The sequence below is a fragment of the Hippocampus guttulatus genome, chromosome 4 (assembly GCF_054856545.1).
Source record: "Hippocampus guttulatus isolate MCC_2025c chromosome 4, RoL_Hgut_1.0, whole genome shotgun sequence".
Classification (NCBI taxonomy): Eukaryota; Metazoa; Chordata; class Actinopteri; order Syngnathiformes; family Syngnathidae; genus Hippocampus; species Hippocampus guttulatus.
In genome coordinates, this window is record NC_141264.1 from 7,099,271 (window position 1) to 7,118,383 (window position 19,113).

At 42.0% G+C, this 19,113-nt stretch overlaps 1 protein-coding gene across 1 annotated transcript in view; it reads right to left on the minus strand.

Moving 5' to 3' along the window:
* Positions 1-382: 382 nt before the first annotated feature.
* The window catches only part of mbtps1 (membrane-bound transcription factor peptidase, site 1), a 30,153-nt gene continuing 11,422 nt past the window's right edge, over positions 383-19,113 (minus strand). Inside the window, exons 8-23 of the mRNA XM_086109053.1 lie at positions 17,165-17,232; positions 16,794-16,896; positions 15,099-15,250; positions 14,279-14,440; positions 14,060-14,204; positions 13,732-13,920; positions 13,425-13,597; positions 12,527-12,642; positions 8,777-8,933; positions 6,345-6,469; positions 6,143-6,220; positions 5,919-6,059; positions 5,698-5,829; positions 5,458-5,584; positions 4,238-4,368; positions 383-1,174 (exon numbers count right to left, since the gene is read on the minus strand). Of these exons, the coding sequence (XP_085965179.1) occupies positions 978-1,174; positions 4,238-4,368; positions 5,458-5,584; positions 5,698-5,829; positions 5,919-6,059; positions 6,143-6,220; positions 6,345-6,469; positions 8,777-8,933; positions 12,527-12,642; positions 13,425-13,597; positions 13,732-13,920; positions 14,060-14,204; positions 14,279-14,440; positions 15,099-15,250; positions 16,794-16,896; positions 17,165-17,232 (2,196 nt within the window). The 3' untranslated portion in view covers positions 383-977. The remainder of the gene's footprint in view (positions 1,175-4,237; positions 4,369-5,457; positions 5,585-5,697; positions 5,830-5,918; positions 6,060-6,142; positions 6,221-6,344; positions 6,470-8,776; positions 8,934-12,526; positions 12,643-13,424; positions 13,598-13,731; positions 13,921-14,059; positions 14,205-14,278; positions 14,441-15,098; positions 15,251-16,793; positions 16,897-17,164; positions 17,233-19,113) is intronic.

Sequence of the window (19,113 nt, forward strand, 5' to 3'; positions counted from 1 at the left end):
ATCAACTGCCGCTCCTGCAAAGTACAGAAAGATAATGGCCCATGAAAGAGAAAGTGGAACAGCCCTTTTTACTTGTTGCTGGGGGATTGGAGGGAGATTGAGGTTTAGGCATGATCCAGTTTTCTCACCCAATGGAGAATGTGGTCACACTTGAAATTCAAGATGGAGAGAGCGTCAGGAAACAAGGCATCATTCTTACACTGTCTACTAACTTGTTCATACAAACACCAATTCATGCATTCGAGGTACATACCCACAAAGGCAACAATTCTTGCACACATGAACCATGACATAGAATCATCGCAAGAGTTTGAGTAACAGACAACAGCAGGCACTGCCACTGTTAAAATGTGACTTGACCAGGAGTAAAGTACAAAGTATGTTTCAAGATGCTTCATTTTCATTTATTGATAAAGGATATTTGAACAAGTCTCTTCCTGTTGTTTTTTGAGGAGATCAATAGAATATCCAAAGAGAGATGATTGTACAAAATTTTAAACCAGGAAAAAAAAGCAGGAGTAAAGCATAACTTTTGGATGGTTGCAATATGGCAATTATGTATCCATGTAGTGTTTCGTTTGTGTATGTGTATTTTTGGGGGGACAGTTTGTGTACATGTGTACGACTGCGTTCGGATATAAACAAACTTAATAAATATAAAAAGTCAAACAAATTTGGTCAAATAATCTTGAGCAGAGAGGAAAAGGTTAAAACGGCTGTCCAGAAGTGAACCCAGTTGTATGTGTGTTGCAAGGCAGTTCATGACAACACAAATGTACACAGGCAGCTTGGAAGGACAACTGGCACAAAAACTGGTTGTCACATTCAAGACACTTGTGATACGCAAATTATAGTCGAGGCTTCCTCAAGACACAACTGGACTCCTGTTATGCTCCACGCATCCAAGGTTATTGTTCCTTTAGCAATGTGCATATTACGGAGGCGCACCCAGTTGTTCAACCACATGTCCAATGTGGTCAAACCGTGGGGTTTTTCCCGCTTGTTGTCTGCTGCAAGTATGTGGGGCGTTTGATGCGGGGTTTCCTGCGCTTGGGTTTGCTCTTGGCCTTTGTGAGCTGGACCACAAAAAAGGACAGGACGACCATCGCTCCCAAGAAAGCAAACACTGGGATGGTCTGGCCCACTTCTTGATTGTAACGACCAGGCATTATTCCTGTGGACGTAGACGGTCAAATGTTACAGGAAGCATTTTCAGATACCACGACTACAACATCCCATTTTTCATCATGCAATTTGAATTCAGTGAAAAAAAGTTTGTTTAGTGCGGCGTAGCCCCGGAAAACAGCTTACACCGGAGCAAATTTGATCCACCTCAGGGAGGTGGTTTAAAAATTTGCTCCGGAGCAAATGCTTGTTTGCGAAGCAGCACCGATGTAAATTTGCACGTGTGAACGCAACTGGGTTAAATTTGCTCCAGAGCAAATGCTCGTGAAGAGTTGATTACGTACGGCGAGAATGCGTTGCTTTCGTGCTCTGTCGGACTTCCGTCATGTGTTTGTTTAATAACGACACAAGACTTGGCTGGTAACAGTAACAAGCACCTCTTGGGTGATACCATGTCAACTAGAACGGGGGGGGGGAATAGTCCCCAAACGTCATCTTTCCTTTTGTAGGAGACTGGACTGTCTCGGAGTTGTTTGTGTAGTTTGTTCCTTTGTTGTGTGTTCACAACTCCCCGGCCCCCATATAATTTATTTTGTGAATTCATCTCTTGATTTTCTGTTTGGCGCATTACATGTTTGCTTTTCTGAGTGTCATTGAAGTCATCGTTGATTTACGTTTTCGGGGGCGGTCACTCTCGAGCAGAAGGCATGGAGACCGAGAAGGAGAAGGACGTGCCTGTACAGTAGTCGCTGGAGTTGTGTAAAAGTTTTAAAAAGAACCAACACGACAGCTCATTTGTTTTCTGTCGTTTTGCTCCGCTGCAGAAACTGCCGTGTGAACGCAAGTGGAGCTGCACCGACGCTGTGCCGGTGCTGACACGCTCAGCGGTTTTGTACGTGTGAACGCTCCACAAAATTTGCTGTGGTGTAAAATATATCGCAACAAAATACATCGGTGCAGCGCCGGAGCAAATGTGTGCCGTGTAGAGTTTATAGAGTTTGTTCCTCCCGCAAAAATGTAAAAGAAAAAATAATCCACAAATGTGACTCCGCGGGTGCCGAACCGCAAGTACGCGGAGGTCAACTGTAGTATAAGCATGGCAGTGCAGTCATTTCAAGAGTGTCCAGACTTTCCTTTGTAGCGATTTGGTGGTAGCCAACTCAACTTAACTCAGTGCAAACCAAGCAGCAGTTGGCACAGTTAAATATTATGGAGAAAGAAAAACAAAAACAAGCTTCAAACTGTTTATTGCTGCTCCCCGCTTACTATAAATGTATTGTCAAAAAACCCCAAAAAGAAGGCAATTACCGTATTTTCATGACTATAAGGCGCCATTAAAAGTCTAAAATTTTCTCCAAAATGGACAGGACGCCTTATGATGCGGAGCGTCTTGTCTATGCGCTGAGTTCCAAAACCTGACTGACAGCCGACACGCTGTTTATATAGAGAAAAGGCGGAAGTGACTGTGGACAGGCATGCGGCAAAGAAGTCGGCCAATCAGTGAAGGGTGGGCGTGTATATATACATATATGGAGAGAAAGAGAGAGAAAAGGCAGACGTGAGTGACAGGCATGCGGGGAAGCAGTCCGCCAATGAGTGAAGGGTGGGCGTGTAAGTGGACGCTAAAGGGACGCTACAAGCAGGTACCAACACCTGTATGGAGTGTGGCTATGTGCATTGTTGCAAAACAACTTCGGTTTTGGTTTCTAAGAACCCCCGAAAATAAATTCTACAAAGAGACACGCCTACGAAGCTCAGTTCAAACTTCAAGACATCGGTTATGCTTTTGGCATGCGTGCCCATCTCACAGCAGCGGTGAAAAACCAAGTCAAGCAAATGAACTCTGAGCTTGCCGTTATTCCCGGAGGCTTGACTAAAGAACTCCAACCGCTGGACATCGGCATTAACCGGGCGTTCAAAGTAAAGTTGCGAGCGGCATGAGAACAATGAATGATCGATGGCAAACACAACTTTACAAAGAGTGAGAGGCAGCGCCGGGCGAGTTACGCCACAATTTGCGAATGGATTGTGGCTGCTTGGACGAACGTGTCTGCTTGCACTGTTGTTCGAGTTTTTGGCAAAGCCGGCATCATTTCTGTGGAGCCACATGGCAATGAGAGTGACTGACAACGAGAGGGAACACAGTGTTTTTGATGGAATACCGGTACTTGCACAATTGTTCAATTCTGATACAGAGGATGAGGACTTTGATGGATTTCTGGGTGATGATTGATCGAAAAACGTGAGTACATTGTACGATGGCTAAATAAAATACAACGGAACTCCGTTTTGCTTCGTTGCCTTTTTAAAAACGTGTTTTTAGCTTGTATCTGTATGTCTTGGCATGCTACCGTATGCTACAAGCTAACGTGTTTTTAGCGTGCGCGCATGCATGCCGTATGTTTAAGCTGGCGTATGTTTTACCACTTTAAAATTGCGCCCAATAATACAGTGCGTTTTGTCTATGTGTAAAATACAGAAATAGCACCCATTAATGAGACTGCGCCCAACCATACGGTGCGTCGAATGGTCGTGAAAATACGGTATATGTTGCTCGCAACGATGACATCACTTTGAATGTCCACTAGCTTAAAGCTATCTCATGCAATGCAAAATGCCGTCAATGGGCTCACGAATAGCATCTATGTGGCGGTGTTATAACACATGGCATGTATTCTCTATGATGTGAGGAATATGACTATTAGTGCAGATTACTGAGTCGGTGGTGAAATTCTTTTTTTTTTTTTTTTGTCTCTATGTTGACTGTATCATACTTCCCCATCAGTGGCCATTACAGAAGAAAGGCTAGAAAGGAATTAATGGCATTTCAGTCAAGAAAGATGATTTGAGATAATAGTGTTTTGAATTAAGATTGTGGCCATGATGCAAATTCAACTCATTTAGTCAAGGCGTTACTGGATTGTTTTTCATGTCTACACTCTATGTAAACTTTTCATAATTTCTGGAGTCTGTTTTTCAGGGATTTTCTGTCCTCAAACGTCTGCTCTCTCATCATCGGAACGAAAAATCTCAACAGGTTCAGAATGATTCTGTTTTCCACGGTAACTGCAATGCAAACCCCCCCTCCCCCCAAAAAACAAACAGTGCTCACCTCCAGGGATGTCCCAAGCCCCACTCTCCCCAGGGGATAGAGGTCGAACCTGGGGACGGTAAGGCCTCACATTTGGCAGCACCACTTTGTCCAAATCCACAGAAAGCAGCTTCTGGTGCTTCCATAGGTTACTGAAAGCCAAGAGAAGACACATTTTGAGCTCAAACCTGCTCTAAACTTAGTGTGCAAAATGCTAACAGTCCATTCAGGAATTCTTTATATTTGCTGAACTTGTAGGTGACTTGCATCGAGCGGAACGTGGACCATTATATCTATATGTTCCTACTTGGACTTGTCATATGTCATCTACAGTACAATGACAAAGACACTAGCGCATGCGGCTCTTTGGCTGGTTGAATGCGGCTCCCGACGTTTGTCCTCTCACACGACAAACGTCGAAAACGCCTCGGCAGCGGCAATGCCATTCAAACAAGGCGCCAACTTCACAGAACGTACTCCGTCAGCCGATCATCAATCCCGTTACTTGACTGACATAGAGAGCAACCAATCAGATGACTGCATCACCGCTCATGCGCAAACAATGGCGCTAAGTGCTAAGCTTGTCAGCATATCATCAATCCCGTTACTTGATTGACATAGAGGGCAACCAACCAATCAGATGATTGCATCACCGCTCATGCGCAAACAACGGTGCTAAGTGCTAAGCTTGTCAGCGAATTACCTCTGATTTTAAGGCAGCGGTGCCCAATACGTCGATCAGAATCGACCGGGAGCCAGCGAACTGGTCCCAAGTTGACCGACCGCAAGGGGTGGGAGGAGGAAATGCATGGGGAAAAAAAAGATTTGTTTGTTTGTATCTTGAGCTTTCAGTCATTTTCGGCCCGTTCCGACTGTTGCTCATCGTGGTGTGCGTGCATATGTGTGCGAGTGCACTGGTGGGCACCCGCGTGAGTCCATAGCGCGCGCGTGTGTGTGTGTGTGTGTGTGTGTGCGTGCGTGTGTATGCTTGCACGTGCGCGATCGGGTCGTTCGTGAGAAGTTGATCGCTTCAAAAGTCGATTTTTGGCCAAAAAAGTGTGTGTGAGCGTGCGTGCGCGCATGCGCGAGGAAGGGTATGATGTGGCTCTTTGCAGTAACTCAGTAAGAAAATTGGCTCTTCGTCTCTGACTGGTTGGCCAGCCCTGCACTCGCGGATCACTCAATTGTCCGACTTTACTGTTGCTGAATGATGAACGTCACTCGAGTCGAGTCAATCCCACCTGGGCGCTGTCTCATTGACGGGCTGTGGTTTAGCCCAGGAGAGATGTGGACAGGCTGGTAGGGGGCGGGGCTTTGGGTCTCCAAGATGAGCTTCCAGAACTTTTGAATAGCGATAAAGATGATTTCCTGTCAAAGGGGAAAGAGAACGACTTTATTAATCAGTGTTATATATTTATTTAAATCTTTTGGTGAAGCATTTGCCTTTCCTGTACAGAACTCGTTGCATTTCCCCTGCTTACCCTCTAATCTTTGTGGCATCGGGCGCTCAGTCCCTGTGGGAGGTGCCGTCCTACTGTGGGAGTGGCTTAGGCTGGGAGGTGTCATACTGTAGGATGTGTACTGAAGTAAAGCGTCTAATAGCCAGAAACAGTCTGAGATGCACACAAAAATAATCGATGGTAGATTAGCAAAGTGCGTTGTTAAAAATACATGCAAATAAAAAGGTCGAATAAAAAGTTACCTTTTTGTCTGTGGCTGTCATCTATACAGTTTGAATCACCGTACAGAGCAATACGTCCCCCTCCATCAGATGGTGTTTGGTACAGTCCGAGGATGGGAACGTTTTCCACCATTGCAGTCTCCTGCTTTAACACCTCTAGACCTTGGAAAACAAAACACACGTACAAATTTGATCTTCACTGATAGGCAGCCTCGTTAAAATGTGACAGCAGCACAAATATATACCTTGGTCCTTTAGGTTCTTGGCAATTACTATTCCATCTTCTGGGAAACGAGCTATGCTGCAGCCTGAGGCATAGTACACTATAGCAAGAGAGAGACAATAAGATTATTTTAGTTTTTTAAGCCCCCTCATCCCAAAAAGACTACATAGCAGGACAGCTGGGTAGAGCGAGACACAGAAATGTGTGTGTGTGTGTTTTATTACTGTCATGATCTGCCAGAGTGAAGTCGCCCTCATACAGCCCATCACTAAAAGCCATCCCCCACACTGAAATCAGGTTATTCAGCGCCGGCACATTCGCACCCCCTGTGTCTGGCATCCACCATTGCCTGCAAGTTAAAAAAAAAAAAAAAGACAAGAATTTGAAATTGATGGGCAATACATCTTTATTTATATAGCGCTTTCACAAGGGCACATGTTAGCCCTGAAGGGTGTGGCTCGCAAGGCTTTTCTGAAAATACTTTACGGGTGACGGTACATTTTGATTTCCTAAACATTCCACCTGTTACTGAACCTAATCCTTAATTCATAAATATGACTACATATTAGGGATGTCCCGATCTATTCATGTGATTGGAAATCGGGGGCCGATCAGGTGGTTTTCAGATCATCGGGGATCGGGACTTTTTTTTTTTTCATTTTCTGAAATTTTATAAGTCACATAATGAGCAAATAATCCAAAGCTATAAAGAGCAGGAACAGCTTTCATACTTTATATAACAATGTTACATTCCGTTTTTGGGGAACCGGCAACAGTCAGATGCGCGCAAGCGTGCGCGCACACGGACGCATGCACACACGCACGCACGCACGCACAGAGGCTCTATCTGTACTGTGCTCTCCCTCCATGCTGCAGCAGAACATCCATTTTGAGAGGAACAAGGAGACACAAATGAGGTGAAAACACTCAGGGTAAGCCAAAATATACTTTTAAAAGTCTGTCTTGGCTGCTATAAAGACGCCTCATTCAACAGTGTAAGAGTTGAGAGAGCGACAGACATGTTAGCAATTGTGACAAAAGTAACTTGAAATCGAAGTTTCATGAGTGTAACTTCTTTGGTGATAAGCAAGCTTGTTCCCTACTGGTTGCACTTAACAAGACCATGAATCAATACTGTTTGTCTATGAGAGAAGTCACAAACAACACCCAGGAACTCTGCAGTTGTGTGTATTTATCATTTTAATCTGCACAAGCCAATAAATAATCAAGTAAATGTAGCTCACCATTAGAGAAATCAAATGCACTCAAAAAGGGGAATCCCTCATTCTATGCTTTCTACATATATGCCATTCTACAAAGCGGTACCATTTGCGTCCCCGGGCAGTAAAATGCAAAAACACATTTTACAATTACATAAAAATGCATTTTTATAATGCGTCCTGCACGCTGATATGTTAGCATTCTAAGTATAAATGTCAATGCTATAGCTCATGTACTGGCTAATTTTAAACCATAAACCTATGAAGAGCTACAGTACAAAAACAATGATGGAAAATAAAATATGCCTGAGGTTAACCAACACATTTTGAGCTGTTCAATGTGTATAATCAAACTTAGATGCTACAAAAAAAAAAAAGAGAAAAAAAAGGAAAAAGGGTGGGGGGAACTCAAAAAAAGCAATTAGCATTGACTTAGTGGCCAGTATAGTTTAAATGTAAACATATATACTAATGTATCCACCTACAGTATGTATGCACCATATATACATGTTTGTCTGTACATTTCTAAATTAATTTGAGACCAAACCAACCAAAGACTGATTGGCGTGCCAAAAAAGTGTGATTGGGACATTCCTACTAAATACATTACTTTGCTGTATTCCATGTTATATTACTATAATAGTATTTAAATAAAAGATGTGCTACAGAAAATATAAGGGCAGATTCAGTATCAGGGCAAAAATAAAAAGACCATCTAGAAAAATGTACTCGAATCTCTGATTAAAACATTTTGTAAAATGTGTTGCCTGGTGTTGTTGACATAATTAGCAGCAATTTCAGCAATTTTTTTATTTCAGATGTGTGGATCAAAATTCACACATTAATCGGTACCGAGTAGCAGCTCTTACTGTTGTACATATTTTGACAAAGTCTGAAAACAACTCACTCAGTGTGAAAATGGATATTTTCACCGAGAGCCTTGTGAGTTCATTTTGAGGAAATACTGCACCACTTAAAACAACACTACTGCATTTTTTTCCTTATAATCCAAAAAAAAAATCAATGTAACTAATTCACAATAAAAACAGCTAGGATGTTTAAAATGGCCAGAAAATCCATTGGTAAATGAGCAGCCTTTGAATGAGTCAATGCCATTCACATACAACCGGCTTCCTCAGCATATCCCTTCAAAGCTGTGAGGCCTATTTTTAACGGTACGTAATCGGTTCAATGCCAGAAAGGCTTGGGGTGGAATATGAATGGTGCAACGAGGAGACGTAAGCAAGTCTTTGGAATCTAACAATGTGGTCCATTTTGCATCGATTTAAAAGTGTCCAAAGCACAGCTAATCTTGTTGTAAGGCGAATGTTGTTTAATCAAACTGTCACAATACATCGGGGAAAGGCGCTGTTGTATTGTAGTCACTGTAATATCAACCATGTTGTGGCCAGCAGTGAAGAGTAAGTGGAGAGTACCTGGTGTTTTCGTCATAGAATTTGACCTTCCTCATGACGGATGTGTTGTACCAGTCGCTGAAAATGATAAGGGAAAGCCCATTGTCAATGTCCCTCCTGAGCTTGGTGATCTCTTCAGGGAAATACTCCTCCTCGCTGTCCACCATCAGCAATGTGCCTGGGCAAAAAGTCAATGAGCCACGCATTGTTTGTTTCTCCTCATTTTCTCCAGCTGTAGCAGATATTTGAAGCGACATCACTTTTCTATTTGTGTCAAAACCTTCCAGGTGTGTGGTCAACACCAAAGTCAGCTGAGCCACAGACCCCATGACTGTGATGTGTGTGTAATGGAATCAATTAGGAAGGGGGCTGAAATTCACGCACTTGCCGAAAATGGTGTTGAGCATTTGTATGACTTGTCTTGCAAGTTGGGCTGGGCCTCTCTCTTTTTTTATTTTTATTTTTTAAATCAACAAGTTCCTCATCACTTACATTTTTCTATATGCAAGCAAATTATAAATTCAATAAAAAAATTTAAAACTAGTTTTGTTCTCTATTCCTGGGATTTGCTTTTTCTTTCATGCTCCCGGGACATTAACTTGCATCAACCAAGTGGAATATATTTTTTTCCCCCATTCAGATCATTTAAAAAGAAGTGCTTCGTCTCTGTCCTTTTTGTCAAATCAACTAAAATTGTCAATGTTCAACAATTTAACATTAAATTAAACTACATCAAACTACGCGGCTAGGTTGGTCCATGCGTAAGACTTGACGGCATCAACTCTGACAGCTCTCTTATGCTCGACAACATATTTGTCGTATCTCTCAGTATAAATTTTCCTAATACTGATAACTGGTTGTGCGACATATAAATGAATTCAATTGAATACAACTTTATTGTCAAATGTGCTGTACGTATGTTCAACACACAGCACAGATGACATTTCTTCCCTCTCAACATAAAACATGCGCACAATGTTTAGCAATGTTCATCGCGATTGACTCAATGATTGCCACACACCCGGCCGGCTCCTTTGTTGGCACACGCAAAACTTGTCAGTTTCTTTGTGGAAATGAAAGTCAACCAGTTCCTTTTTGGAAGAGAGGGTCAAAAAAATATGTTAAATCTTGTGACCAAATCACAAAAGCGCAGTCAGCTTTTGTCAACTAACACCTCTCTGGTCACAGCCAGGTTAGGGAAAGCAATACATGTCAGCAGGGAAGAAGAAAAAAAAATTCAGACAAATCGATTAGAATTAACCAACAAAATTGATAAATCATCCATCCCTACACACGAGTAATTTATCACAATAGCAATGATGGGGTACAAAGGTTTGCAACCACAACCGAGTTACCGGGTAAGCTACGAGTTTGACTTGTGTCTATTTTTTTCTCCCGCTTTGCATTTTTCGCCAGTCCGAATGCGCCCTGGCAGTGGCCCCCCAAACCTTTTTTGCGTCACAGAATGGATTAGACAAGTACATGCTTTTCGTGGACCAGCAACCATTCGGTGACGGAGGTGTGGAGGATCCCTTTTAAAACATTGGTACGAACAACGAAGATTAAATTCATTTCAAATGATTTAAATTCATTTAAAACATTTTCATTCAACAGTATAAGAAATGTAGAACAATATAAAATAACACAATGAACTACCAAAACTTGACCCCTCAGGAATAATAAATATGCCTTAAAATGTAAACATTTTTTAAGTGTTGATCACAAATGCAGCTTTAACATCATTGATACTTCATTCATTTCCTTTATGAAACCAGGTAAAAACTCATTGAGATTAAAAATCTCTTTTCCAAGAGTGACCTGGCCATGAGGTTATGCAAATGTACATGATCATAGGTGACTCGATTTATTGCTGCGTTTGTCCAATGGCTGCCGGCTAGTTATTAGTGGCTAGACTGCTTGCATTTTCATGCTTTTCACTTCATCGCTTGGCTGCTACTTGTTGAAATGATTCAACAGGTTTGGTGTATTGATTTGCTTTTGACGAAAAACTTGCACAACGGCTTCCTACTTCACGTCGCTCCGGAGCCACGACCACAAAAGCGATGAGAGGGAAGTGCTCTTGTCAAACTAGCTTAATCTTTAAAAGATTTACGATCAGTCATGGCGACCCATCAATTAGCTGCACATTGGGTCTTTCTTACTATTACTTTGTGTTTACTACTGCTTCTTTCATTGAGTGGCGGATTCGGTTAACGTCTTCAACTTAAACTAAAGTTGAAAAGAAAAGCTGGACTCCGTTTGGCTGCGGTCGCGCACATTTCCGCCACCTCTGATGCAGTAAATATGCTTACAGCTCGCAGCTGGTTACGTAAGATCATGATTCTCAATCTTATAATCGCCCAGTCCTACTTATATTGCCCTTCCGAAGGTCATCAGAGGTGGGAGTTGGATAACGCTCCGGGAAGGGAGCAGCCTTGTGGTTAGGGACTAGTGCCTAATGGCACCATGCTGTCTCTCACAGGTCAGTTGTGGTACTACGACAGAGAGTGGTTCAAACTCTAAACTTTAGAGGACTTGGCTTGCAATCATCATTCTGTGTGGTGTACTGGGTGAGTCATTTCATGTAAACCACACACTATAAAAGCAGTAAGCACACAGTGTTTTTCAGAGATGGATTCAGACATTTTAAATATCAGTTTAAGATGCTAAAGATTGGTAGGTATGCACCCCACTTCAGTAATTGTTGGTTCATCTTCCTCGTCTATCATGCATTCATGTTTTTGTTCAGGTGAGTACCTTTTAATGACAGAATTTATTTACCACAGTGCTAAACATCACAGAGAATGAGACAAAATGGAGGGCCAATCTGATCCAAGGCAGATATCTTAATTTGAAAGTGCCAACGTGCTGTATGCTGTTCATAGACAATAGGCACCTTAAATTGAAAATGGCAGAAATGTAAAAATATTTGCTACTCTTTATTGACCCGGGTGTCACATATTTACAGGGTTTCATGATAATTATCAAGTGATTTGTGTAACTAACCACCTACAAGTGGCTAAACACTGTCATGTGGAGTGGTGACATGCCACAAGAAGGAGGAAATATAGGATGAAAATGAACACACATGAAGTAATAGATGCGCCATGTCTAATGAAGTAATGAAAGGTAAAGTGTTGAATTAAATCAACTTGGATGAATCCTTTTGCGATACCGGCTTAAATACACTTTCGTCCCCTTTCAAGTTCACATTACTATGGAATAGGGAAACTGGAAGTTTTAACCCTTTGAAACGGAGAGCTGGTCAGGGGCTATTTGGTCCCTTCGGTAAGCAAGATTTGACAACACAAACTAAGTAACAAACTTTGTTTTTAAGGTCTACACAACTCTGTTAAAATGCCAAGCTCTAAGGATGCATCGCAACCCGCGAAATCTGACCAGTGCGAGGGGATGCTACGAAATATACAAGATATGTCATCCTAAATCACATATGCAGCCGCCATCCCCCAAAATCATCCTCCCGACCACCAACCTACCTACAAAATAATTGCAGACAATGAAAGACCGCCGTGTGCTTTTCAAATGAGTTGTAAGGCCATGGGTAACATTAACCCTTTCCTGCATAAATAAGGATAACCTGTAACCTAATTTGCTGTCCACTGTCGTAACCATTGTCCCTAAAAGGGATAAAGGTGGAAGAAGTTTTGAGAACTACCTTGGTCTCACTCTTTTTTTTTTTAAATCACAAAAAAACTCATGAGTGAGTGTACCGTTTATAGCCACTGTAAGTATGTTAATCTGTATTCCTACCATATTGGCTGGCATCAAAGCAGGTGATAGGGGAGCCCAACACTTCAACAAAGTACCCCATGCTTCTCAGGTGCTGGTACATGTCACGAAAGTTCGTGTGAATGTGGTCACCATTCCTAGGAACAAGATTTGAGTGGAAACAAAGCATTTTACGAGGTTGATTGAGAATTACCGGTAATCGTAGGCTATGTTCACACTGCAGTTTATTTCAGATTATTTTGCCCATACGAGACACTCATCTGATTTTTTTCATGCAATACGAACGGTACAATTCCGATTTTTTTTTTCAAATCCGACCTGCATGATACTTGGGAGGGAGACGACTGACAATAATTGTCTGTAAAGCTGCATTATTTTGAGTAACAGCAATGACTTAACATTTGACATTAATTTAGTCCCATTTGAAAGATGAAGCAGTTGATGTTAGTGGTGATAGTAATTCAGCTATGAAAATGTCTCATTTATAATGTGGAGCAATAATGTGACATCATCTTTAGTAAAAATCTCCATGACATGAGGCTTTAGTAGATGTGTCCGTGAAATGAAGAGATCAAAAAGCGTTGCCTCATTTCCCCAAATTATTTCGACCTCCTCCCGCATCACTCCTCTGTCGATATATGATGAGAAAAAGAGAAGCCCTTACACTCTGGACCATATTTAACTTCGTAAACAATGCCACGTGATGTCGTCTTTTGTGCCTGTCACTCCATGTCGTGCTTTGTGCGCACACATGACACACCACAGAGGCATTCCATTCACATTTGTTTTTGTAATGTGAACGAGTACAGAAAACGATTGGATTTCACAAAAAATCTGAATTGGGCATCACGCTCTGCAGTGTGAACCTAGCCTGATCAGTTCTGACAGAATGTCAACCTCTGGTTAAATACACACATACCAGTCAAGCGGGTCATTTTTCATGCGGAGATTATCTCGTGGAAAGTAGCCAGGTGGGTACCGGAGGTTGTGGTACTGGTCCCACAACACCCTTTTACTGCGTGGAGGAGTCGGGATGATCTTCACCTTAATGGGCAGTTTCACTGTGGAGGTCAGTTCCCCTTCCACCTCGGACTGACACAAGTGATGGGTAGATATTAGTGCAACTACATATCAGAGACACACTTTCACCATTTTTACAAATGACCACAATGACAAGACATGTCATAGTAATGACAAAAAGAACAAGTGTGGCTCCATTTACTCACATCATTCTCTGCAGGGGATGCCACTGTCACCATTACATGGCCTTGGGCAATCCCTTCCCAGGATGCAGCTTTCTTGGCAACAGATATGGAGACAGCCAGGTAGCCGGCCCATGGCCACAACACTGGCGAGTATGAGACGGCCACATCAATATGGTCCCCATTCTGAGGAAGGTAGGGCTGCCAAATAGGCTGAATGAGAGACGGACAAATTTAGAGGCCACATCATGAAGCAAAACCAGGTCAAGTACGGTACGTTTACAGGAGCTTTGTGCAATTCGGTGCAAAGATGAACAATTTATATGGAAGATGGATTGAAAATTGTGTTCACCTTGTCTAGAATCCTGCCAGTGACACCCATCCCATTAAGAATTGTGACATTCACAATGGTGGGCATTCCTCCATAGTAGATGGGCTGAGAGCAATAAGGCCACATGTATGGACACTCAGTCAGGTCAATGTAGCTGGGAGAAAGACTGACATCAGGAAGGACACATTATTTTTTATTATTCAGGCCTTTCAGTTGGTCACCTGATGCGGCAGGCGTTACCTGGCCTGAGGTCTGTAGCTGTTGAGGATCTGGTAAGCTCTGATCAGGTCCAATTTTCCATGACCCTGTTCGAACATGTTGACTCCTGGCAGCCTGCGGGCTGAGGCGATCAGAGCCTGTTTCATGGAGGCTGGGTTCACTAACTCTCGATTCAGCACAGTGCTGGAGGATAGAGGACAGGTAAATATGACTAATTTGGTGTCAAATTCTTAGCATGTAAAATCTGCTGCTGGCAGTGCCACAAGATCCCCTGACAGAAATCACATTACACCTGTCTGTCGTAGACCAACTTCACGAGCTGCCCACAACACACCCCATCCTATTTGCTGGTAATGTCCTGCTCCTTACCTCAAAAAGTTTGCCGTTCTGTATCTCATCAACCCCCTCCACATCATCAGACCCACACATTCTTTGAGGGCTTCTTCATATATTCATTCTATTCTTCTCCTAGCCCCTGCCTGTCTGATTACCATGACATTGAGAGCTATCAGCTGTTCAGCCCCCTCTCCCCAAACATAACTATTGTTCACAATAGATATTGGATGATACATACTTGTTCACATATATATGTGCTGTATCAGTGATGCCATTTTCCTCCAGATCTACTGGATTTTAGTTGACTGCAAACATTAAGAATGTGCATTCAAACAATACATTTCATTAGAACAACCTCCCTTTTAACCATACCTGTAAAAGATGGGCTACAAATCTAAGAATGCTAATAGCTATCTCACTGACAATGCACACTTTCTAAATGAGCATAGATCAAAAGAAGCGCAAACATATGTTTGAATGACAGGGATCAGTTTATGATCTTCACCTAGCCAAAAGTGTAACGGCTCCAGCCACCACGGGAGAGGCAACACTGGTGCCAGACAGAGATCGGCATCCTTCTTTCATCCCTGACCCCCGAACACCAGACCCATAGGTGACAATATCGGGCTTCACTCTGCCGTAGCCCCCAGGCAGCTCCTGCACAGAGATGTGAGTCAGATTCAAGACAAGACAGCAAAACCCACTGCTCGGAATTATTGTTATTGTTTTTTTTTTTTTCCAGTATTGTGAATTAAAGAATAAACTTATTGTCTGTTATTGCGACACAGTGTCTGGCAGTGGATGGATATCAAGGAAAAGATACAATCCCAAGACAGAAAAGAAAATGGACGGAGCAGGGAAATACTTTCAAAGAACATGAATAGAAAATATAGCTGATGCAGTCTATTTGGAGAGTGGCTGAGTGCAGTCTTTTCACTCTGACCTCCTCATTTAATCAAACATCAGCTTCAGAGGGAGTGTAAGAATCTGGAGTGCAACATCGTAATTGTATCTCAGGAAAGATGTCTGCTTTGGCCGCTGACTGATTCAAGTTGTATGAGAGGTGATACTGTGTTGTGTGCAAATGCCTGGGATGCGAATGAAGAATCAGAAAGTTTTGACGCAGTGGTTGACCAACTCCGAATCAAAGTGAAAATGTTTAAACTAAACTTCTTTCATGACACTTTTAAAATATTAATTACAATATACAAACCCGCTTCCAGTGAATTTGGGGCGTTGTGTTAAACATAAATAAAAACAAAACACAATGATTTGCAAAATATGTTCATCCTAGATTTAATTGAGTATACCACAAAGCCAAGATATTTCATGTTCACACTGATCAACTTGATTGCTTTTAGCAAATAATGATCATTGGTATTTTATGGCTGGGACAGGTGGCAAAAAAGAATGAGGAATGCTCATCAAACACGTTGGGAACATCTCACAGGTGAGCAGGCTAACTGGGAGCAGGTGGGTGCCATGATTGAGTATAAAAGTAGCTTTTCTGAATTGCTCAGTCAATCACAAGCAAAGATGGGGCAAGGTTCGCCGCTTAGTGAACAACTGCACGAGGTAGTAGTCAAACAGTTTAAGGACAATGCTCCTCAACGTACAATTGCAAGGACTGTAGGGATTTCATCATCTGTGATGCATAATATCATCAAAAGGTTCAGAGAACCTGGAGAAATTACTGCATATAGCAAGGCCGAAAACCAACATTGAATGCTCATGACCTTCGATTCCTCAGGTGGCACTGCATCAATAACAGACATCAATGCATAAATTACGTCACCACATGGGTTAAACAACATTTGAGAAAACCAATGTCAGTATATTGAGTTTGGCGCTTCATTCACTTAAAACTCCACTATGCAAAGCAAGAATGGGAAAGAATACCCCCTATAAAGCTTCAACAATTAATGTCCTCAGTTCCCAAACTTTTTTTGAATTTTGTGATGTAACAGTGTGCTAAGTATGACCCTCTCCCAGCTTTTTTTGAACGTGTTGCACCCATAAAATTTGTTAAAAACAATTAAGTTTATCATGAACATTAAATATCTTATCTTTGTAGAGTATTCAATTCAACATTATTTACAAATCACTGTATTCCCTTTTTATTTATGTTTAACACAATGTCCAAACTTCATTGGAATTTGATTTGTATTAGGGAAGTAACAGCGCTCCTGCAGAGACTTACCCAGGTAGTCATGCCTCTGGAAGAAAACCTTGCAATGTTGTCTTCAAAGTCTATGCCTCCCACTCCAATGACATCCATCTGGTCTGCCGGGTTATTGAGAGTTCTAACAAAAGGATGCCCATGTTATTTGTAAGTCATGTGGCGGGACTGACCAGCAAACATTCCTAATTAGTGCCACGGTGCCATTATATATCCCTGTTTCGAGTATTGTGGGGTATGTCTGTTACTTAGAATTTTATCTAAAATTAAAACTTTTGCTGACACTATACCCCATTTGCCACTGATTACAAAAGAACAATGTTGTTTTTCTCCACGTAAAACAGTTGTGTGTGAAGTGAAGCATGATTTCTTCAATATAGTGACTAACATACCCATACAGTGGTCCATCGTTGCCAATTGCTGAGACCATTATCACTCTATTGGCAGTGAGCTCCCATACCTGTACATCGAAAAAGATGGGGAAAAGTTATACACACACACACACACACACACACACACACACACACACACACACCATATTACACTGCTTTCATGTGCTACAATATGAGTCAAAAAACAAAATGAGCACTTTGACAGTGATTTGGAAAGGTAACAAACCCCAGATAAAATGTCAGGTGTTCTCAGGTTAAAATTTGACTTGGATACAATCATTATCCATGGCCTTTATAATTTATTGGATTCATGTAGGCGGCCCAGTAGTCCAGTGGTTAGCACGTCGACTTCACAGTGCAGAGGTACCGGGTTCAATTCCAGCTCCGGCCTCCCTGTGTGGAGTTTGCATGTTCTCCCCGGGCCTGCGTGGGTTTTCTCCGGGTACTCCGGTTTCCTCCCACGCTCCAAAAACATGCATGGCAGGCTGATTGAACACGCTAAATTGTCCCTCGGTGTGAGTGTGAGTGTGCATGGTTGTTCGTCTCTGTGTGCCCTGCGATTGGCTGGCAACCGGTTCAGGGTGTCCCCCGCTTACTGCCTGAAGACAGCTGGGATAGGCTCCAGCACCCCCCGCGACCCTAGTGAGGATTAAGCGGTTCGGAAAATGAATGAATGAATGAATGAATGGATTCATGTATGCTACCTTTATTCATCCAGGTATGGTAACTGAGAACAGATTCTCATTTTCCAATGCCAACCTGGCAATCAAGCAAAAACTAAATTCAAGCAATTCAACTGAAAAAGAGACAAACCGTGTGAAGAGGTCATTATTTGATCACCACACCCAAGTCAGTACCACAGCTGCTCTAAATACATGCACACGTGGACCCCTAGTGGTGCTCAAGTGCATGCCCTTCTGCTCTGGTTGAGAAACATGCCTTTCTGCAGGAGCCCAATTTTCTTCAATCATTCAAAAAGAAATAAATAACAACCCTCCCTAAAATGTTTTGATATATTGCATCATAGGTTTATCTGAGTTTTTGTGAGAATTGAGCCACTTGCTTACCCTTCCCTCCTCCTCCTTCACAGAGCCTTAATGACAGTTCGTACAACCCCTGACAAATTAGATCAGTTCACTAGGTCCATCTGATTTGAAGTTTAAATGTTTGAAGTGGAAGCATCAAGAAAAAAAGACGACCACAAACATTTTTCAGTGGACTGTCAAGGAGCTCTTCCGATTCAGTACTAAAAGTAGTAAATCATTATATCATAAATTACAGGGTCCGGGCCAAAACTCTCATGTCCACAGTAATGTCATGAAAATCTTCCAGGAGAAGGCACTTTACTCCTGCAATGTAGCTCAAACTCCTGCTTCCTTCACCTCCTTTGTAAATACACCACATCCCCATTTATTAGGCCGGTTGTGTTTTTGATCATTTTTTTTATTATTATTACAGAACTCTTACTCAATCTGAAATGTTACTGAAGCTCAACCTGAATATTTATATGAAATTATTTGGCAAATATTTAAGTTAAGATATCCTTTATTTGTCCCACACTGGGGAAATCTACAGCCTACAGCAGCAAGAAGGTGGGTAGAAAGAAGAAAAAACAAGCAAACACCGTTCAATTAAGTGCGATATAAATACAAATGGATAAATCGCAGTGCTATTTACAATTGTTTTTCACATCATTTAATTATTATTATTATTATTGTTATTATTTTTTATTCAGCAGCCTGACAGCAGTTGGTAGGAACGAGCCTCGGTATCTCTCCTTCTTGCAGCGCGGGTGTAACAGTCTCTGGCTGAAGGAGCTACCTAGTGCCGTTTATACATAATTATCAGGTCATTAAATGGAAAAAAATACATATTTTCCCATTTCACTTGAGCATTTTCATCTGCAAAGGAAAAAAAAAACCCAACTGAAAATGTACAAAAACATTTCC